This window comes from Amblyomma maculatum, chromosome 1, assembly GCF_055883805.1.
Source record: "Amblyomma maculatum isolate TAMU_Amacu chromosome 1, ASM5588380v1, whole genome shotgun sequence".
Taxonomy (NCBI): domain Eukaryota; kingdom Metazoa; phylum Arthropoda; class Arachnida; order Ixodida; family Ixodidae; genus Amblyomma; species Amblyomma maculatum.
The window spans coordinates 217,078,230-217,101,098 of NC_139344.1; the positions used below are offsets into that span (position 1 = coordinate 217,078,230).

At 46.0% G+C, this 22,869-nt stretch overlaps 1 protein-coding gene across 6 annotated transcripts in view; it reads left to right on the forward strand.

The window, feature by feature from the left end:
- The first annotated feature begins 2,855 nt into the window (after positions 1–2,855).
- The window catches only part of Not11 (CCR4-NOT transcription complex subunit 11), a 70,300-nt gene continuing 50,286 nt past the window's right edge, over positions 2,856–22,869 (forward strand). Inside the window, exons 1-8 of one of the 6 annotated variants that reach the window (XM_084590305.1) lie at positions 3,143–3,359; positions 3,450–3,524; positions 3,737–3,788; positions 3,921–4,026; positions 8,683–8,817; positions 9,786–9,899; positions 14,041–14,094; positions 14,197–14,312. In XM_084590305.1, coding sequence (XP_084446431.1) covers positions 3,452–3,524; positions 3,737–3,788; positions 3,921–4,026; positions 8,683–8,817; positions 9,786–9,899; positions 14,041–14,094; positions 14,197–14,312 — 650 coding nt within the window. In that variant the 5' untranslated portion in view covers positions 3,143–3,359; positions 3,450–3,451. Of the gene's footprint in view, positions 3,008–3,142; positions 3,360–3,449; positions 3,529–3,736; positions 3,789–3,920; positions 4,027–8,682; positions 8,818–9,785; positions 9,900–14,040; positions 14,095–14,196; positions 14,313–22,869 lie in introns of those variants that run through there. The other 5 variants (XM_084590307.1, XM_084590303.1, XM_084590304.1 and 2 more) reach the window with 5 other exon arrangements.

The window sequence follows — 22,869 nt, forward strand, 5'->3', positions numbered from 1 at the left end:
GTACGACGCTCCACGGGAAGGCCTCGATTACCTCCAGTACAGTGGAATGCCCGACGGTCCAGTCATTCTGCGGCATGCTTAACAGTATTGAAGCAAAATAGAATTACCATCATGTCGTTGTGCGCAATGCCTTGAGTGCTTCATATGCATGATTGTTTTCATTGTTTGTACATTTCGTTTCTTGCTCAAGTGACTGAGCATGCGTGGTTGTGTCATGCTGCTGTGTACGCGCCTTGTTGTTTTTGTCGCGCTTTACTTTTCGCTACTATTATTATTGCTGGATTTCGTCTCTTCTTCTCACTTGAATTCTTGCGATGTTTTTCTCTATGTTCGTTTTCTTGATGTATTATTGATATGCCCACTCCTGCCTAAGGCATCAAACTGAGGCCGGCAGTATCCTGTAAATAAATAAATAAATAAATAAATAAATAAATAAATAAATAAATAAATAAATAAATAAATAAATAAATAAATAAATAAATAAATAAATAAATAAATAAATAAATAAATAAATGACTCCATCAGCAGCCAGACCTCAACCAAACCGGGTGGTAACACGCAGGTGACCCGACGGGCTCTTGGCCGGGCCTTGTCGCGCATGGGGACCCATACATCCAAGTGGCTGGATGACATCCCTGCAGGGCTTGTGAAGTGCTTCGGCAAAGAAACACGAGTGTCCGACATATATGTAATGGAATTATAGATGGGGACCCCATCCCAAACGAGTGGCTGTGCGGGCACGTGACCCTCATTCCCAAGCGAGGAGGCGACCCGGGACACCTGAGAGACTATCGACCACTCACAGTTAGGAGCGCGCTCTACAGGCTGTTTGCACAGGTTGTGAAAGAGCGGCTATGCGCCTGGGCGGAATCACACGGAGCTCTAACAGAACTGCAGAATGGGTTCCGCCGGCTAGAGGACAACCTACTCACCCTCAGCCAGACAATAGAGGTAGCACGGAAGGAAACGCGATGTCTCCTGGCATGCTTTTTGGACGTGGCCAAAGCGTACGATAGCGTACCGTATGCCAGGATGATACATCGCATGGTGGAACTAAACGTGCCCGCGGTCTGGATATCCCTCCTTCGCAGGCTATACACCAATAGCTCCGTGCTTGCTTGCTTTAACGGAGCACGAACTGAGCCAGTGAGGGTGCAAAGGGGTCTTAAACAAGGATGCCCACTATCCCCATTACTGTACATGATGTATGTCTCGGGAGTGGAACGTGCGCTTCTTGACAGTGGTGTCGGTTTCCGCTACACGTATGGAATGGACGGCATACCGAACACATGGCCGCTGCTAGGCCTCCTGTTCGCCGGCGACCTGTTGTTACTGGCTGAGAATGTGACCAACGTTCAGCAACTGTTGACGGTGGCCCAACCTGTCACAACTCGACCTCGACTTCAACGCCAAGAAATCAGCGATACTGTGTTTCGCCGGGGTGCACGATCGAAAGTCACAACGATAACGTTTCCCAATAGAGAACAGATACCGTGGGTCAGTGAATATAGGTACCTGGGAGTACGCTTCAGTACGTCCGACGACATCATGGCCCCTCATAAAGAGCATGTTCACCAGGCCTCACGAAGAGCCAGCAGTCCGCTTCGACGGCGTAGCATGTGGCGCTGTGACCGTCCAATGATGGTACGCTAGATGTGGAAGGCAGTACACGTTACAGGCCTCACTTTCGCCAATGCCGTCGTCTGTCTGTCTACAAAGACACGAGGGCAGTACGAAGTTGGTCGAGTTGCCCTGAAATGCCATGGACGCGTGGCTAGAAGTCATCCAAGGAGACATAGGATGGTCTTCCTTTGAGGCGGGAGAAGCCAGCAGCAAGCTGGCGTTCGAAGGGCGCTTGCGCATGATGAACGACGCAAGGTCGGCTCGCCGGGTGTTTTGTTACATCCACCTCACAAATATCAGGACACGGTGGTGCTCACGCGTCCAAACCCTTAGAAGCAAATTTGGCTTTTTCGCCCACCCAATCCAGGGTAGTGAGCTCAAGTGGGTCAAGGCAGTGAGTTCACAATCGAGTCAAGGACGAGTAAGCTGCCCAGTGGCAGAAGGCTATGCAGGGAAAGTCCACATTGCAGCTGGGTCGGTCACATAAGACATCCATCACGGTAACCAGGCTGTACGAACAGCGGCGGCAATGGGCTCCACTTCGAGGCGCGCGCGGGTACGCACCTCGGTGCACCGTCGACGCTTCGACACAAGCCCGGAGGTGCAAGCTGACCTTTGCCGGGCGTGCGGGGAGAAAGAAGAGGCCACTGAGCACCTGATTTTGCATTGTACGAGGCTCCAACCGACCCGTACAGAGGGATATCGTACTGCGAATGTCGCGGACAATACCCTCGCAAGATTGCGGACAACCAAAGACATGCGGCTTCAGTGGCGATTATGTGGTGACTGACAAAGCCACAAAGCGCTGACGGTGATGACAGTGATGACAAGGTGATGGTGTCAGCAGTGACGGGCTGATGATATTGTCGCGCAACTCTGGACAGTGCCTATTTTATATTTTCTTTTCTTTGTGACTGTCTTCTTTTTCCTTTGTTGACGTGCTTTTTATTTTAATCTAAGCGGCTAGGATATATATGTATACCGTATTTGCCTGTTACAAAGGGAATGGTCTCAACGCATCATCATCAACTGCATTGCTGGGTGACGGGTGACTATTTGCGAGTGACACATCAGCGCGCAGATCACGCGAACAGATCGTGCACAAGTTAAAGATAGCTTTATTGCCGTCTATGTAGAGGCCCCTCCGTCCCCTCGCTACAGTGGCTACTCTCGCACAGAATAAAAAACCTTTACCTCTATCTACCTCTATTTAAACTGCGCACAATCAGAAGTTAGTACATTAACTCGATGGCGCCAACCAGGCCGAAAGCAAACCGCGGCGGCGGCGCGCCAGCGTCCCGGCGCAAACCTCAATGTGCAGGCAAAAACTCTACGCGGAGACAACAGGACGTCGCCTTGAGAACTGGAGAAGCCGAAGAAGATAGTAGGTTAGGTTTTCGTGGCGTTGATGCTACGGCAGGACAGACTTCTGCCATGGTAGACCTTGCTTCTGCCCAACTGCTTCTGCCAGAGAGTACCCAGGGCTTGGCTAAAGGAGAGAGCCAGAGAGCTTCGGAACCAATCCAATCCAAATTTGTAGTTTGCGTGATTCGTGAATGGCGTGGTTGGGGGACGCCGTAGTCGGAGTAGCGTTAGTAGCGTTATTGCATTACTTACCTCAAAAAGAAAAAGCAACGTCAGGAGGGCATTTGTGACGATGATCACGTCCTAATTGGGCGTCCAAATCTGTACTCTCTGAGGTCGGTTCCTGCTGTTAGTGAAGACATCATTTCCTGGTAAAAAGTTTTGCATTGTGTTATTTGTACAGATTTTCTGGCTATCATCCTGTCATGCTTATAAGGAGTAAATCTGTTGGTGATTTCCAGCGATGGAAAGCTTTCAAAGGCTTTCTTTGCACACGAGAGCGAGCTCCGACTCACCTACGCTTTGTACCGAAACATGTATGTAAGTACTACGATTAGCAGTGACAAGCAGCTGTGGCGAAGTGCGTACCGATTGACAGCTACGATTGCGGACGTTATTAGCAGCTCGTTATATTTCAGTCACATGTAGCCATATTCTCTGCATCACACCAGGTATTCGTGATTGTGGCGGGCGAAAAGAAAAAAAAAAGAACTTTTTAAAAACGTTGCGCTTGTTTCTTATGCCCCAGGTGACCGTCCTGCCATGGCTTTAACGGAAAAAGAGCTCGGACTTCTACTCGGGTAAATTGGTTCGCATTTGCTCACGCGTTTTTTTCTATTTTGTGCTTGTAAATGCAGTTTATTTAGGTGGCTGTAGCTTTATCTTCCTTCTTTACCCAGTCTTTCTCAACTTGGCCATTCCTTTTGCTTCAGCCTGTTGCAGGATGAACAGTTGGAGAAGCAAACATTCGAATCACTAGGCCAGACACTACAGCACCATTTCACCAAGCAAGATCATTTCCGTGTCAGCTGTGCCCTGGTTTGTTCAATTTTGTTTGCTCACTTGCTGGATTTATTATTGGGGTTTTTTTCTATTGCAACCTTTCTCGTGTCCAGTTGTATTGATTGATGTCGCTCTAGTGTTCCATTGCTGTCCCGTGGTGTTAAATTCAAGCGGCATAAAATATGCGTCTTGCTGTTGATACTATTGAAATATGCTTCAAGCCGTTTTCAGAAGTAGAAAGCATCAAACTGGAATGTGCAAGAGGCATTAGAAGTTAGAAGATAAAGAAGCATAACAAAAGCACTCTCTTTCAAAAAGTAACACTTTATAAATACAGTCATAACCCTGCTATGGTGACCAAGTGGTTAGGGTGTTCTCTTGAAAAGATGTAGCGCCAAAACGGACCTGTCCTGTCTCTCTGTCTGCGTGTTGTCCATTTTGGCACTACAGCTTTTCAAGGGAGCATGCACCAACTAGCCCCCCCAGCAAGTATTAGCTATGGTTAGTGTACTCGACTGCTGATCCTGGGGATGCAAGTTCGATCCCGGCTGTGGCAGCTGCGTTTCAATGGAGGCAAAATGCAAGGCGCTTTTATACTGTGCAGTGTCAGTGCATCATAAGAGAACCCCCAGTTGGTTGAAACTTCTGGAGGCCTCCACCGCAGCGGCCCTTATAGCCGCTGTCGCTTGGGGACAGTAAAGCTTATAAGCCAGATGAATCAATATGCTTCTAAATAAACTTAAAGGGACAGGCAGAATGGTGGTGCACAGCACACAGCTTGAATAGTGCAGGCTGTAGCAAGTGGCAGCAAATAGATTAGACATAAACATGGCCTTTAGCCTTGATCCATGTACACAAATGTTATTGTGGTAACTGTGGCTTGAGCACTTTCGAACTTTTGTGAAGTATGTTTTTAAAACATCTTTCCATCTTGTTTTCTTTGGCTTCTACAAACTCACTTTCATGGGCTATGATAGACTTTTCCAGAGCTTAGAACGTCTCATCGCTCATGCAGCTTTTTTTCTGTGGGAGACAATTATGGATCATGTGGGGCTGTGTGAGGGGACTCTAAAACGGATGATTCAAAGTTTAACCTCTGTGAAGTCCGGGAAGAGAGTTGTGAATTTAGATGTTTGGGCTGATTGGTATATAGGGACCGGGCGCCTGTTGTATGGTGCCACCATAGCCTTGACGGAACAGTGCCGCCCGTGGCGAAGTACCGAGGCAGTAGAGTGCTGAAGCAGCTGAGCGGCGCATTCGTTTCGGTTCTGCGAGGCGTACTTGAGCATGTCCCTACCCGTCATTTTGCAGTGCGGCTTTGAGCTACTTTGAGTAATTGCAAGGAGTATTTTTCTACCGGGAGACCTTAAAAAAAGGAAAGGGCGGTCCTCGGTACGGTGTGCATGTTTTTTTGTGTGTGTGTGAAAACGCTTGGTGCATGTTATTTCTGTTATAACTCGAAAATGCCGCGCGAGCGATTTCATCAGGCTCTAGGAACGTCTTCGTTAGGTGCTTGTAAAGATGACTTTGGAGACAGAATCTGTGCCTGCACTGCGCGTTCATCTTATTTGTCTTCTTGTCGAAACCCACCTGAAGACCGCCGAGCCGCGTAGCCATGGGGCCGTAGTAGTGGTAGTTGTAATAGTCGGCGTTCATGTAAGATGAAAAAGATGCTGCACCTGTCTTTTTTGGTAATACGCTCAAACGATTCAGAATAGAATAATAGCAGATGACATTCCGCCTTCAACCTTCCAACGAGACTGGAAAGGGAGAAAAATAAACAAGGCAAAAGTAGGATTATCTTTTGGTAGGAAAAGCAAACAAACATACTTCCAGGACTTCCCGCAAAATTACGCTACAGTAGGTCACTGAACCCGGCCTTAGACTATGAAACTTAATCCTAATATAAGCGAAATGAGTAATACCACCTCTGCATCATTTTTACATGTACGACAATGCTCTGGTTGAACATGTCGGAGCTGCTGCAATAATTGACTTAGAAAATGTTATACTATAAATATGTTTCTATGGACAAGCTGCGGAGGCTGCGAAAAGAAAAAAAAATAATTTCCCTGCTATGAGTGGCCCTATTTTTTTGCACACCTGCTAGGAAAGAGGGATCTCGGGAGTATTTGGTTTTTGCTTATTTCGGCGTTCTCCCAGCGCAGGAAGTTCAATGCGATTGACCGCAGTTGCCTCGAGCATTTGAAAGCAGTAGTCCAATACTGCCAAACTGTTACATACAATCTAAAAAAAAAAAAATCGGACAGTGTGATGTGTTGTAAGATAAGCCACTGACAAATAAGAGGGCGTTCTATTGTTAAAGGAATCCTTCTGATGGCTCGTTCGCTAAGGTGTTCTACTTTCTCAGCGTACCATGAACTATCGGGGCCGATACCTGACCGCGATACCTGATGAGTGGAGGGGATATGACCATATAGGTAGTTTTCTATTTGCACGTCAAGGATTCCGGATAACTGAAAACCATTCCTTTTACATACTTTGTCACTGCAGCTTGCCGGACTGCCGCTATATCTGTTTACAGCATTGGCCATACAAGAACTTTCTGAGTGGTAAAACGGTCTTGTCTTACTGCACTATAATCAGGAAATCTCGTGTTTACTAAAACGCTAATGAGAAACACTTTATTTAGGCGGGCCAGGAAATGGGCGCTGCTGAGAAAATACGTAAACCGTGTCAAGTACAATGTGAATGCAAAATAAAAAAATATATATTTGCTACTTAAGAAGAAGCCTCTTAACACTCTTAACGCACGTGCCACACTGTGCGAAGCAGTGCTGTGCAGTTGATGCGGCCACTGCAGCCCACGCTGAAGCGGCATAGTGCATAGCGTCAAGCACCGAAATGGTCGTAGGCTGCTGTCCACGATCAATATGCGCAAGACAGTGCTTCACAACACACTTCCGGTAGGAATGCTTCAGGTTCTTTATGACGCCGGCATCCAGCGGCTGCAGATGGCTTGTAGTGTTCGGTGGGAAGAACACAAGCTTGACGTTCCGAAGAAACTGCGGGTCTCTTGGGTGGGCAGTACAATTGTATAGAAAAAGGAGAACACTCCTGCACTGGGATCCCATCTTGTTGTCGAAGTAGCGAAGAAGAAATCCTTCGAACAACAAACACGTCATCCACACACGACTGTTACTTTTATAGTGACATGGCAGCAGGCAAGTGTTCTTCAAGCACTGCGGGTTCTGATATTTGCCGATTACCCATGGCTTTAACTTATCGGAACCATCCATGTTGCAGCAAAGGAGCACCGTCAATCGCTCTTTGCTGTTTTTGCCTCCGTGACATGCTTCTTCTTTCAGGCTTAGGGACTTCGACGGCTGCACCTGAAAAAAAAGGCCCGTTTCATTGGCGTTGTAGATGTCACGAGGCGCATAGCCCTCAATTAGTATAGCAATTAGTGTGGCCTTCCAATCGTCGACTGTTGCCAAGTTCACACTTGCTGATTCACCGCTTACTGTCTTGTACGCGATGCCGTGCCTCTTCCAGAAACGGTCGATCCAGCCATTCGACGCCGCAAAGTCCGTGATGCCTAGTCTGTCGGCGATGTCCACTGCCTTCTTGCGCAAAATGCTGCCATCAAAGTTGACGCCGGCAGCGCGAGCTTGCTTGAACCAGGTCAGAAGAGTCTTGTTGAGGTTTCCATACTTGGCCCCACGAGCCTGCTTAGCTTTCGGGCCGAAAAGCGCTGCATTGCCTTCAATATCGGCATGCTTTGAGACGATGCTCTTAAGCGTCGATGGTGGCAGACCAAGGTCTTTGGCATTATCAATTCTTTTCCGCGCTGGCTGCCTGTCGACAGCGTTGAGTGCGTCCAGCTTTTCCTGGAGGGAAAGCGCCGTCCGCTTGCGCAACGCCATCGAAGAACGTCGGATCACGATCGTCGGATACAAAGGACAAGGGTTAGTTGGACTGGTTCACGACCGGCTTTGTCATGGATTGGTTCGACGGATGGATGGATGGATGAAGCTGAACCCTTTGAATCGGGCGGTGGCGGTGCACGCCACCTAGCCGACGTTCACGAGGCAGATAGCCATCTAGTGGCGGCCTCTCCAACTTGCGTGCGGCTTCTTGAAGTTAGTTCCATAGCCAAGCCTAGCCAAGACTCTTCAAAAGTCAAAATGGTGGTCGGTGCGCGTTGCCTCAGGCGGGTTCGCGGTGACCAGTTGTGACATATCATGCGGGAACGTTTTCACAGCTACAACGTAACAATGAGGATCCCAATACATTGGATCCTACGGGAGCAATGCCGGGACCGGATGAAAGCGACGTAACAGCCGGGAAAACGCAGCAGTGAGGAACGTAACAACGGGTTTCTACTGTAACTGTAGATTACTGTAGCTAGTACCAAATTTTTTGTCTGTGGAGCCACTGGGAAGAAGCAGTGGTTTTAGAAGTAAGGCTGGAAACTGTGGCTAACCTGAAAGCATTTCTAGGCGAAAACTATTTCACGAATGGTTCTTAATGTTTTTACTTCCTACATATAACTGTCTACCTTAAAGGATTCCCACACCAAATTAACATGTTCGCAAGTATTTCTTTACTTCTTCACAAGCCTTGAAATAGATGGATAGGTTATCAGTTTTACTGTTTTGTTGTGTGAAAGGAGGCGTTGAGCTGGTAAATATTTTGAGCTTCTCTTTCTCTCTCTCTTTTTTTTTTCAGGCTTTGCTTATTCAACAGTCGGATCTCATCAGCGGCCCTTGCCAGAGGATAGTCTCGCTTTACTTCTTGTATGAAATGTATCGTACTGAATCGATAAACATGAATCCTTTCATCTCGATTTTCGTCCATTTGCTTGTAAGTATGAACTATTCATGCATGTAATGTTGATCCTTAGGATTCACAGAGCTAAATAATAGTTAATTTGCTTCTTTCTATATTTCTTCTTGAAGGTGCGTTATCTTGTGACCTGATACATTTCTTTCTTCAAGACACACATGTAACAAATGTTTGAGTGCAAGCATATTCACAAAGTCTGAAACTGGCAGTCGTGTACAACAGCTATAGCACTGGGGCTGTCACACGATTACTGCAGAAATTGTTACCACATTTCTGAAGTTGCCCTGCACTCCACGAGAGTACCCACATCAGTGCTCACATAGCAACCCCACAGAAGTGATGTGGAAGTGCAGTGCCTGTTTCCATGAAGAAAGAGCGAACAACCTTTTTAGCTATGCTTGGTCGGCTACTGCAAAGTGCAGCAGTTGACGTAGCATAGCTGCATTGTTGCATGTGTGCCTTACTTTATAAATAAAAATTAGTGCTAATTTCATGTTGTAATGGGTTTAAGAAGAACCCTTTTCAGCGTGCACTAACGGGCTTTGTTTGGCTTGATGGTTGTAGTCGAAGTGAGACTGGGGAGCCACTGTTTATCCAAAGTGCTGGAAGGTCAACTTTAGGCATGTATGTAGGCATATGTGCACATCATTAAGTGCAGAGCAGGGATCAGAATTTAGGACATGAATTCAGATTCCATGACACATTCGAATGTAGAGTGTGAAGGTGTAGAACTTAAGGGCATCTCATGATTTTACTGCAGTTACTGAATCTTTTACAACAGGCTAGAACTTACCTGAATCTTCATAAATGTGTTTCAGATAGAATGAGAGGAAGAAGATAACACGGTATGAAAGAGCACTGAACAAGGGTAGAGGGGGGAATCCTGAGTTCTCAGGTTGAGCCAACGTTTCGACAAATGTGTTTGCTCTATGTGAATTTCAGGGTGCATAATGTTTTTGAGAGTAACTGCATTTTATCTGTTCCAGAATCCCTCTGAAGAAACTGGGGGAAAGAAGCCAGAGTTTGCCCATGTCATTCCCAAGCTGACAGTGCATGAGAAGTACTTCCTCACGCAGCTGTTGACTGTGCCAGGAAAAGATGTGAGCATACTGTTCTCACAAGTTTTATTGCAAGCTTTTGGCATGTGAGTTTTATTATTTTGGGCTATTTGTCAGGCTTCACTCATAAGATCAGCAGCCATCTGGAGATTGAAAATTTACTGAAAAAGGGGTGCCTGGCAATTTCACGATGGTTATAAATACGAGTTGCAGTGTGTGCCTCATATTACTTGAAAGTTAAGCTGTTCAAGCCAGCAAAGTAAAAATTTGAGGACACTTTGGCGACTAAAGGGATGAAAGACAAAAGTATGAGTGCTGCATTCTGCTGCGCGACTGTTGCGCATGTAGCGATGAATGCGAGCAACTACTCTTTCACATTTTGTGAGTGCATTTATTCAGTGAATTCTGCTTGGCAGCGACTAGATCGCACTCCTTGTATCTTCGCAGTTGTTCTGTTACTGTTGTGTGATTTTACTGGGTGTGCGGCATCAATTAGTAATTAATTATTTATGCAACTGTTACTAAGTAGCAGGTAATTAATTAGTCATTAATGAGTAATTACTGTATAATTACCTAGTCAGTAATTAGTAATTCATAAATTAGTAATTGATCATTGATTGGCATATGGTCGTATAAGGCACGCATTTACGTATACTGTGGTGGTGCTCTGTGATTGGTCGAGGCCTCCATGACGTCATCCCGTCTCGACCAATCAGAGCTGCCGCAAAAGCGTGACACTTTTGTTGACAACAACGATGAGGAAATAAAGGCTTTGGCCTTAAATTTGGCCAGCGTATAAAGGCTGAAAAGTAGCACTATTCAGTGAAGCCTTTTCATCTTTTTAATGCGATAGCATTACGTTCTGCAGTGAGCATCTAAGCTGAGCTGTGTGTATGTGTGCTGTGTGTGTGTGTATGTTTGTATGTGGTTACCGCCAGCTGCATCACTCTGGGAGAGGAGGACAGCTGGCATGAAGTGATTTGACTGAGTTCTGATCTCTTAGCAGCTCGAACAGATCTACTTCTCTGACCTCTGATGAGAGCACCGTGCTGTCGCCGTAGTTGATCATCCTGCATGTTCAACTGCCACTTTCTTGAAAGTTATGACATTCTTGGACCTCTTTGCTATTTTAATTTGCTCTTTATTTACTTATGTGAAGAACTTTACCATTTTTTTTAAATATTTAGGTTGATATTAACATATTTTGATTGTGCCAGTTGTATGCTGAGGACCCCAGTTTCTTGTGATTTCACAAAAATTCAGGGAGTTCAGAATTTTTCACGCATTTGTGCATTAGCATCTGCATTCTCCTTATGTTTCTGTGTTGTAGACATCCACAGGAAGGAATAGATGATGGGAATATTAATTATTTAATTGCCTCAACTCTCTTGAAAGATTGAAATTGGTAATGAATGAATTTCTGCTGCTGCCTTGGCATGCTTGCACCAACTTCCGCTTGGGCAAACCGTTATGTCAAGTGCAGTAGCTGTGTTGACTATGCGATTTTACAAAGAGTTGAAGGGCGCTGCCATATTGAGCACTGGGCTGCTCTCGTAGCACAGGAGAGTTGATGGCTGCCTGCTTTAACAGTCCAGTCAAACCAGTTTCTCCGAGGTTAGTGAAAAGGCCTCTACGTTGAAACTCTTTTGTGAGAAGAATGGTGATGGCATATGAATAGAAGTGGCTAAAAATGTATCTAGTTTTGAATAATGCCCAGCATTCATTTTGAGGGCTTCCTCTTGCTGCAGTACCTGGCTGGCAATAAAAGTAAGCTGCATGCAGATGCGAAACATATGTAGGGCTGCATCTCGTTTGCAGGCATGGTGGCAACAGCTGGTGCAGGATTGTGCATTCGGGCATCATTATTGAAGCGATAATTCATCACAAGGGTCATTGTGTCAAACAAGCATCAATGATCTGAAAGTTAGGGCATTTGACCACTGATCCCGAGGACACAGGTTCAGTCCTGGCCATGGCGGCCTAATTTCGATTGAGGTGAAATGCAAGGCGCCCGTGTTCTCCGTGATGTCAGTGCATGTAGAAGAACCCCAGGGGGTCGAAAGAGCTCTCCACTATGGTATCCCTCATGGCAGCTGTTGTTTCAAAGCCAATAATCCAAACCAACTATATCTTGAAATGAGAAGCATACCAAGTGCTGTCTGAAGCTGAATGGTAACCACTACATTTTATTTTCTTGAAAGTGTAGTTGGAGTATACGAAGCATGTTTAAAAAATAGAGTTGTATATTTATATTTTTTTATGTTTCCCACATAATATTGCAGGTTTTTGATTACCAATTCTCGTAACTTTAAACTTCCTGCTATAGAAAATTTGACATTTTAGGGATGCCTATCTGTGCTATACTTCTCCCAGGGCTTCATTTGGGCTTAAAGTCGTGTACTAAAGCAGTATGTGGCAACTTGTGTTTTCGAAGATTTAAGCTCGTCGGTAGACTCGGGATTGTTTGCAAAGCCATGAAACCTTGGTAGTAAAACTCTACATTGACAAAGGAGGACATACTTCATCACTTCTGTTCTAGGGAGAATAAATATTACTGTTGCTAAGTGGGCAGCAAGTCTCTTCCAAATTGCAGCTACTCTGCTTTTTGCTAATAATGCATATTTGGTGTGCATAATATTTACCATAATAACTCCCATAATGAACTAACCCCATACCTTGGCTATCGAAAAGTTAAATTTTGTTTTCCTCAAATAATAAACACATCTCTTTCTTTTGGCATGCAGTATCCATCTGTTAATGACAATAGAGAATGTTAGTGGGCACCATTTTTTGAACGTTAAAATAACTATGCAATAATATAAAACCTTGTTTGTCAAATGTGAGGCCTATACTTCACCCTAGGGGATGAACCGATGAATTGAGGAACCTGAAAACAAGTAGAAACCACGCCTGAATCATAAGGGGGTCTCTCGTCAATATACCATATTAAGGATTCTCACAACTTGTTGGGGTTGTACTTCACACTTGGTGCTACGAGCCATGCCAAAGTGAACTCTACTTGTACTCTCTTTGGACAGAACTATGGGATCCCAGGCCAATTACAATACATATACTACACAGGGTTCAGCTAACATTTGTTGACTGTACTTTCATGCATGCAAACCTTACTGAAGGGTGTGTTTTGCTTCATTTACCCCCTCCTCTCTAAAGTTCAAACTTTTTGGGAAGCAGTCATTTGCTGGCAGACATGATAAATAGGACATTTTTTTTTTCTCGGCCTAGGTTTGCTAAATTTCTTCTAGAGGAAAAGGACACTAAAAATAGCTTGTACATTAAAATTAAGTGCAAATGAAAAGTGCACTCTTTCAAAATTGTCTGCCAATGCAAGGTGTTAATTTATTCATATTCTACAGCAGCAGCTGTTAAGACCATGATTCCTTTTATGCGGCATCATTGTCAGCATAACACACCAGGTGTAACGTGCCATGCTGATTGGTTGGAGGGCACTGCTCACAGTACAGAGAGACAATGCGCCACACTGGTTGGGCACAATTGAGTGATCTCACACATGGCAATCCCCAGTAACTGTGGAAGCACACTTCCTTGATTCAATCAATACCTTGGGTTGGGCGAGTTTGTTCATTTCTGATAAGAGGAGGGCTTGCGCAAAGAAGACTGGACATAACAACGAAACAAATATGACAGGTGCAGAGCGAACTTCCTCGATTGAAGATGACGTTTCTTATGATGCCGTGAGGCATTCACTTAAGCTTAGCTGTGGTGCTAATGTGAGTGCAGCAGATTAATTGCAACAGCCCCTAGCCGGAGTTGCTAAACACTCTGAGGCATTTTGCACCACTCCAATTGTTATTGAAATTCACATTTCTGCAATGGTAAATATCCAGTCAGATTATTTTTAAGTCTGGGAAGGAGTTCATTGCATGTTAGCTCTTGGTGGGTGTCCTTGTTGCTTGCGGGCAGCATGGGTAATGCTTTTGGGGGTGTCGACAGATCATCCATCATTTGTCCCTATCATAGTCTGCGAGCCCCGTTTGTGTGACCTTTCAGTGTTCCTGTGCAGGTTTCAGTGACGGCCAAAAACAATTGAATATTTTCGTTTATATGTTTGCTTCAAATTTTTTTCTTATTTTTTTTTTTAGCTTTGTTACTACTGATGTCAGCAACTAGTAACTAATAATTTGCAATTTTCAACCTATTCTAGCTTTTTAAGAAGACACCTTGGCAGGTTATGAACTTGGATGAAAGCTGCCTACAGGTTTGTTCTTTTGTGCCATACATATTTATTCGCTCTCTATTGGTGCTTTGAGAAAAGTTTGTAAAGTGATGGTGCTATGTTTTATTCCGCATTCATTAACAGATGTGCGACTTTGGAGGTATCCAGGTGTCCTTTGCCGAGCGTCAGTCTGAAATGCCACAATCTAGCCGATCTGGAATACCACTGATCATTGATGATCCTGACCTTAGGAGACCTGTGTAAGTCATAGGCCTTTACTTTCAAGCACCCTAAATTTTAATTCAGGCAGTGCTTTAAGTTGCATTTTGTTATGGTGGAGTTCATGACCATCATATTCATATGCTGGCCATGAGGATGGGAGAAGTATTTTATCTCAGTATTTTCAAACATCAGAGTTTAGATTAGTTTAGTGGCTTCAAACACCAAAGACAGTGAGCAGACATGGGGGCAAACTGAACTATACAACTGACAGCATTCCACTTGAAAGCCGACAAGGTTCTTGAGGGGCCGAAAACCTTGAAAGAAAGCAAATTTTTGAAAGTGACATATTTGAAGTCTGCTGCTTATCTCCTACATAGCTACTAATTTATTCACTCCCTGGGTCATTCATTCCACTTTATAAAGTGCAAACGTTTTTTCTCATTTTCTCAAAACTCAAATTTTTGATTGTTTTTGTAATTTACAAGAAGGATATCTTCACGTCTAGAGTGGATAGAGGAATAATTTTTATTTGCAACATGCTCTTCTGTGATTAAATTGTATAATGTTGGGAACAGATTTCTCATTTCTTGCTTGTTAATTTTTTTTTACATGCTCTTAATAAAAATGGATCATCAACCACTTTTCCCCAAATTGAACTTCAGGAAGTTGTGAAATGACAAATATTGCTTGATGAAAAATGTGATTCCTACGTTGGGTTCCTTATACCGTATACTGTCTAGCCAAATGTTAGTAATAGTTTTCTGACAGTGGTTTCTTTGTTGTTTTTATATACACAGGCATGAAAGTGAACTATTTTGAAAATTTACTGACATAACAGAAGAGCCATTACATATTAGAAAGGAGCATAAAAAACTGATCAAGACCATACATTTTCATTGCATAGGGCCTAAAAATAAAGATAAATGCTCCAAGAACTCTGTCCCCCCTTAAGGCAAATCTAACTGCTAAAGCAGGTAGGAGCTGTGACACTTTGCATGAGTTTCTTGGTTGGGTTGCTTGCTGTAATAGCCGCATTTTCACAGAGGAAAAAAAAAAATGCAAAGGGGTATTTGAGGTTTTGGTTTTCATTAAAGGGCCCCACCTGACCGGACAAATTCACAGGCATCTGTGGCACATGCTTCAAAAGCCTTGCATAGATTTGGCTCATAAAATATTAATGCATTTAAAAAAAAATATATTTTTACGTATATGCCACTGAAGAGAACGATGAAAAACAGTGAGAGACGACGAAGCCGAAGCCAGGGTTGGTGCTTGCCAGAGCACTTACAAGTTACGTCTGTCATCAGCTGTTGTGGTTTTCCTGAACTAGCCTTCTGCCACATATCATCTTGGTGGAGGTGAATCAAGATCCCCGTGCGCACAGATTAACCCATTTACGCTGCCACAAGCTGGATTAGCGCAGCGGCTGTCACCTACCTGGCATCACAACGACGTCAAAAACAGCCACAATGACCTCCGAGGCAGCCCCTACCACCGCGGGGACATCGCTTCAGCCAGTAGTACTCACGAAACTTCGCCACCCTCCCATCTTTAATGGCGACGACCACCCAGACATGGATGATAGGCTCGATGAGTATGAACGCTGCAGCAGGAACAACCACTGGGACGCAACCATCATGCTCGCTAACATCATCTTCTATTTGGCGGGAACAGCTCGAACATGGTTCCAGAATCACGAACAAGAGCTCGTTACTTCGGACATCTGCAAGCAAAAGCTTCAGGACCTGTACGGGAAGCCCATGCCGCAAAAACGGAACTTTCTTCTCGTGTCCAATCCCCCACGGAGCCCTACCTTGCCTACATTCAGGACGTGCTTGCGTTGTGTCGCAAGGTCAACAGCTCCATGCCGGTAATTGACAATGTAAGGCATATCCTCAAGGGTATCGCGGATGATGCGTTCCACATCCTGTTCTGCACGGACTGCTCTACTGTCGACTTGGTGCTTCAGGTCTGCAGAAAATTCGAGCAGGCAAAACAAAGACGTCTCGTGCATCCCTTCGATCGTCTTCCAAACACGGCGGCTACCTCATCCTGCGATGACCTGGCCCCTTTGCACCAGCCCTCCCATCCCACGACCATCACTCGGATTGTCCGGAGAGAACTCGAGGCCCTAACTCCTGCACCACTCCCGTCTCCGCTGCCCGACACCGTGGCCATGATACAAGCCGTTGTCCACCAGGAACTTGCAAACGTCGGCCTCTCTTCCAGCCCCGTGCCGCCCCCACCACCATCGCACCCTGTTCCTTTAGTGGTTGCTGCAACCACCAGCCGAGCCTCCCCACGTCGCTAGGTTGGTCACAATCCTGCAGAGTGGCGCACTTCAGACGACAGGCCAATCTGTTTTATTTGCTGTCGCGCCAGCCACACTTCGCGTTATTGCTGTAGCCGTACATTCCTCACCCCTCGCTCCTATTACAACGCTGACCGTTGGTATTATTATGGACCTCGACTCTTTTCTGCCCAACCAGCCGAATCCCGCCCTACCTATGATGGACCTGGACACTTTCCTCCTCAACCGGATGAGCCTCGCACCGAAACCGTCCCAACTGCTCGTCGCTCCATTCAATCTCCATCTCCCCACGCTCCTCGATCCTGTTCACCGGTACCTCGTCGCAGCTCCTCCCCATTATACGCCGGCACCTACTCGGGAAACTAGCGAATGCAGCGCCCGGGAGTGACTCTGCATTACCGACCCAGACTGCCAACTCGGTGCTGACCCCCGCACCTAGACTTAACCTCATTGATATTCTTGTGGATGGAGTCCCAATTTCTGCACTTATTGATACTGGCACCCACATTTCTGTCCTCAGTTCTTCTCTCCGCTGACGCCTCAAGAAAGTCCTCACACCCGCTACCTCATCTACCATCCGTGTTACGGATGGCAACACAGCTACTGTTATTGCTATCTGTACTTCACGAATTAGCATTGCCGGCCGCAACATCCCTGTGTTATTTACAGTCCTCACCAGTTGCCCTCAAGATGTTATATTAGGCCTTGACTTTTTAACTGCACACTCTGCTCTTATTGACTGTTCTTCTGGACTGCTTCATCTAGACCTGCTGCTCTGTCCTGACGAACAAGCTCATGAAACTTCAACGCTCCGTCTTCGCTCCGCTGCATTTACTCGTCTGTCACATGAAGCCGCTGTGTATGTGCTCATGTTGCCTTTTCCTCCCATTCCTGATGGCGACTACGTTGTTTCCCCCCTTAAACGACGTGACTCTGCAGCGTAGCATAGCTCTCCCTCACAATATCGTGCATGTAGCGAATAACCACGCTCATATCTCGTCCTCAACTTCAGCTTTTCTGTGCAAGTTCTTCCTGAGGGCATTTCTCTCGCCGAACTAACCCCACTGTCTGACTTTATTGTGTCTGCACTTTTACCTGACACTAGTGCTGGAGTATTGACACGACCTGCACAGTCGGAAGCCCGCATATCAGGAATGGTAGCTCCTGACTTGTGTCCTCATCGTTCTCAAGCACTTGCACGCCTTCTGACTTCGTACAGGGACATTTTTGAATTGGTAACCGACCCTTGGGACAAACGTTCCCCGTTACTCGTCGCATCGATACTGTAGACGCCAGACCAATTCACAGAATATCTTACCGAGTTGCCATTTGTGAACATCGCGTCATACAAGATGAAGTGGACAAGATGTTGGCAAGAAACATTATAGAGCCTTCGAGCAGCCCCTGGGCGTCCCCTGTCGTGCTTGTTAAAAAGGAGGACAATACCTGGAGGTTCTGCGTTGATTACCGACACCTCAACAAAGTTACAAAGAAGGACGTTTACCCCCTTCCCAGGGTAGATGATGCCCTCGACTGCTTGCACGGTGCCAGTTATTTCTCTTCGATTGATCTTTGTTCTGGTTATTGGCAGATCGCGGTCAACGAATGGGACCGAGAGAAAACCGCCTTCGTCACACCCGATGGCCTGTACCAATTCAAGGTGATGCCTTTTGGCCTATGTAATTCGCCCGCTATATTCGAGCGTATGATGGATTCTCTTTTACGTGGTTTCAAATGGACGACGTGCTTATGTTATCTTGATGACGTCATTGTCTTTTCTTCGACCTTCGAGAGCCATCTTCACTGCCTTGATGCCATTCTTGGAGTCTTCCGAAGAGCTGGCCTTCAGCTGAATTCAAAGAAGTGTAGCTTTGGTCGACGTGAACTCAAAGTGCTCGGACACTTGGTCGACGCCCACGGCGTTCAACCCGACCCTGACAAAATTCATGCTGTAAGTGCATTTCCTACATCCCGCTGTACTAGTGACGTTCATAGTTTTCTTGGCCTTTGCTCATATTTTCGGCGGTTTGTCCCCAACTTTGCGGACACGGCTCGTCCACTCACACTTCTGAAGAACGACGTTCCATTTTGCTGGGGCCAAGAACAATAACAAGCCTTTTTCTGCGCTCATCGCAGCTCTCACCAACCCGTCCGTCCTGGCACACTTCAATCCCTCAGCACGAACGGAGGTACACACCGACGCCAGTGGCCACGGTATTGGTGCCATTCTCGCCCAACAGCAGACGGGCCGCACTCGCGTCATTGCTTATGCCAGTCGCCTCCTTTTAGCGGCTGAGCGGAATTATTCGATCACAGAATGTGAGTGTTTAGCCCACGTGTGGGCCATTACAAAGTTTCGCCCTTACTTGTTTGGCCGCCCGTTCTCCGTCATCACCGACCACCACGCCTTATGTTGGCTTTCTACGCTGAAGGATCCTACTGGTCATCTTGGGTGTTGGGCGCTGCGTCTTCAGGAATACACTTTTTCTGTTGGTCACAAGTCCGGCCGGCTACACACTGATGCCGATTGCCTGTCTACGCAACCCGGTAGATCCGTCGCCTGAAAGTGAGTGTGACAATGACACCTGTGTGCTGTCCATTTCTGACCTTTTAAGCATTCATCATGAGCAGTGCTTAGATCCCAAGCTTTGCGGCATTATCAACCGCCTCAGCATTGATCACCCTGATGCTACCCTTGCTTTGTTTGTGCTCCACAACGGCACTTTATATCGGCGGAATATGCGCCCAGATGGCGCTGAGCTTCTGCTCGTAGTCCCCGACCACCTGCTTGCTACCGTTCTTGAGCAGCTGCATGAAGCGCCCACTGCGGGTCATCTTGGCATATCTCGTGCGTACGACAGCGTCCGCCGGTGCTTCTTTTGGCCAGACCTCTATCGCTCTGTTCGTCGTTACGTGGCTTCTTGTGACAGGTGTCAGCGGCGGAAGAAGCCCTCGGTTGTGCCTGCTGGATCCCTACAGCCGATCGACATTCCAATAGACCCATTTTACCGAGTTGGCCTTGATCTCCTCGGGCCTTTCCCTCTGTCTGCTTCGGAGAATAAATGGATTGCGGTGGCTACGGACTATACTACGCGCTATGCTGTTACACGAGTGATACCACCAGCTGTGCAACTGACATGGCTGCGTTTCTCCTCCACGACGTTATCCTGCTCCACGGTGCTCCAGGCCAGCTGCTCACTGACCGTGGCCGTTGCTTTCTTGCTCGAGTAGTCGAAGAAATTCTCCAATACTGCTCCATTAAGCACTACTTCACCACCGCTTACCGTCCGCAAACGAACGGCCTCACCGAACGCCTCAATCGCACACTCACGGACATGCTGTCAATGTATGTATCGGCTGATCACTGTTACTGGGATATTACTTTACCGCTTGTTACGTTTGCGTATAATTCCTCCTGTCATGATACTACGGGCTACTCGCCCTTCTATCTTCTGTCGGCCATGACCCCTCCCTTCCGCTTGACAGCGTGCTGCTCACACCGCCGATGCAGGCTCCTATGTTCGTGACGCCATATCCCAAGCTGACGCCGCCGGTGTTTTTGCTCGCCGCCGACTGGCTTCTTCCCAGAACTCCCAAAAACTGCGCCATGATTCTCGACATCGCGATGTCCACTACTCTCCGGACTCTCTCGTCTTGCTCTTGACTCACGCTCGTAGAGTTGGGCTCTGTGAGAAGCTCTTGCCGTGGTACACAGGCCCCTACCGTGTTTTACAGCCAGTCACTTTTGTGACATACGAGGTCACCCCTGTGCACCCATGCCGACAGTTCGAAATCGTTCATGTCGCTCACATGAAGCCCTACCACTCCAGCTGTAGTTCCCCGACGTAGTACGCACCGGGACGGTGCTTTTCGTGACGGGGCAATGTTATTTATATGCCACCAAAGAGAACGAAGATGAAAAACACTGAGAGACGACGAAGCTGAAGCCAGGATTGGTGCTTCTTACGTCTGTCATCAGCTGTTGTGGTTTTCCTGAACTAGCCTTCAGCCACATATCAATATTTGTAGCTTGCGCACCTAATTTTGTTCCATTACCCTGTAAACTTATTATTTTTTCTAGTGTATAAATTGCAAGTCTTATTCTTTTTAAAATTTCTTGTGCATCATTATAGTGGTAAATCTTGCGTATGGTGAACGGTCACGTCACCACGTGTTTTCTTTTGCTATGCTCAGTGATCGTGCTTTAAAAAAAAAAAAAAAAAAGGAAGAGTTGTAAAATTGAAAAAAAAAATTTTTTCACTTGTACTTGTGTAGAGTTGCATATTTTTGCCACAACTGAAATACACGAAATATGTGCCACCTCCAAACATTTTGGTTTCTATGTCAAATTTGTTTTTCGTGCATGTTGAGCGTCGTTTTTGCTCATGGTGCCTCCTAAGGTAGAGAAGCTAGGAGGTGAAATTTCATGTTGCGTGCCATTAAACATGCGGCAGTGGGAGACTATTCAGCTTAAGCTGAAACATTTTGGGGGGCTGGAACAAAAATGCAAAAGTGCACTGGTCGATGAAGCTAGCAGAAACAGCAGACTGCAGGAAGCAAGCATGCTAACCAGAGCTTAAAAATCGTTTATGCATAGCAGCTGCCGCAAGCATGTCTTTTCGTTGTAGTGTTTGGCTAAGGGATCCTCGGCACCTTTTTATATTGTTTACCGAACGAACTGATATATTACTTTGACACTACTTATGTGCTTCTTTTTTTGGAGAACTGCCATTTGCAGAGGGGTGCGATTTTTACAAAGGCAATGCATGCGACTTATAGACCAAAAAGTATGGTAATTTGGGATATCAGAAGTTTTCAAAATTTATCTATGTGACCATGCAGAAAGGTTATGATTGTCATGAACGGTTTCAGCACATTTAGTGCAAAAGACAGATTCTGATAATTCTTGTTATGATGGAACCAAAAAATTATATTTCCATAGTTATACACAAAGTGGTATCAAAACGTTCCAAGACAAGTTTTGTAACACCCCAATAGTTTACAGCACAAGGTGGCTAGCACATTTACAGGGAGCACAGACCTTCATAAGTGAGTGTGTGTCAAAAGACATTGTCCTTTATACATCTTGAACTGTGCAGCTTTTATTCTGACCACCAGCATTACTACATCTGCTATTTCATCGTGAACAACCTGCTAGAACAAATAGCGTATAGGAAATTCTACATGAAGCTGGGCAAATCTATGACCGAAACATTTGGCATGATGGGGCTAGTTTGCAGCAATGGTGCAATGAATCATGCGAGCTGTTTTGAGTGGCATTTCTGGTTCAAGAGCAGCAGAACATCCCAGGAAGATGACAAAAGATCAGGACGGCCTTCAAAAAGCTCAACCTTGAAAATGTTGAAGCTGTTCATTGACTCGTGGATTATGATTGTCTGATAACAATCCACATGACATTGCTACCATTATCAGTGTGTCATGCAGAACAGTCCAGGCAATCCTCTTGTGATTTGAACATGTGCCGTGTTGGTGCCAAGTTTGTCTCCTGGTTGCTGACTCAGGAGCAGAAGGAACACTGCGTCGAAGTCTGCGAAGAATTTTGGCGTGATGACCTGTCCATGTTGAGGATGATTACTTGTGATGAAACTTGTGTTTACGGGTACGACACTCAAAAAAGCTATTGCTATTTCGCAGCTTCACCAAGTGGATGAACATTTTTTTTTTTTTTCCCCGACATGTGTGGCAGAATCCCCTGGGGCCAGGCTGTCAGTAGCAAGGCCTACTGCCAGGTTTTAAGGCATTTGAATGAGGTCATTTGGCAGAAGAAACCGAATTCTGATGGTGAAAAAACTGGACGCTTCATTGCAACACTGCACCCTGTCACCGAGCTCTGCTCACATGCTAGTTGATCGTTAGTTGATGGTTACGGCACTCGATTACTGCTCCCTAGTATGCGGGATCGAATCTTGGCCTCGGCGGCCGCTGTTTGACGGAGACGAAAAGCAAGGCGCCCGTGTGCTGTGCGATGTCAGTGCACGTTAAAGAACCCCAGGTGGTCGAAATTTCCGGAGTCCTCCACTACTGCATCCCTCGTAGCCTGAGTCGCTTTGGGACGTTAAACCCCACAAACCAAACCAAAACAACATCATTTCACTTCCACACATCCTGCTTAAGAGACTTAGCTCCTGTGGACTTATCCCCTTTTCAAGATGAAGATCTAGCTCAAAAGTGGTTGTTTTCGGGCATTTGCAGAGATCCAGCACAAATTGCAGAAGGTGCTTGATGCACTTCGGAAAGACGAGGGTGCATTTGAGCACTTGGAA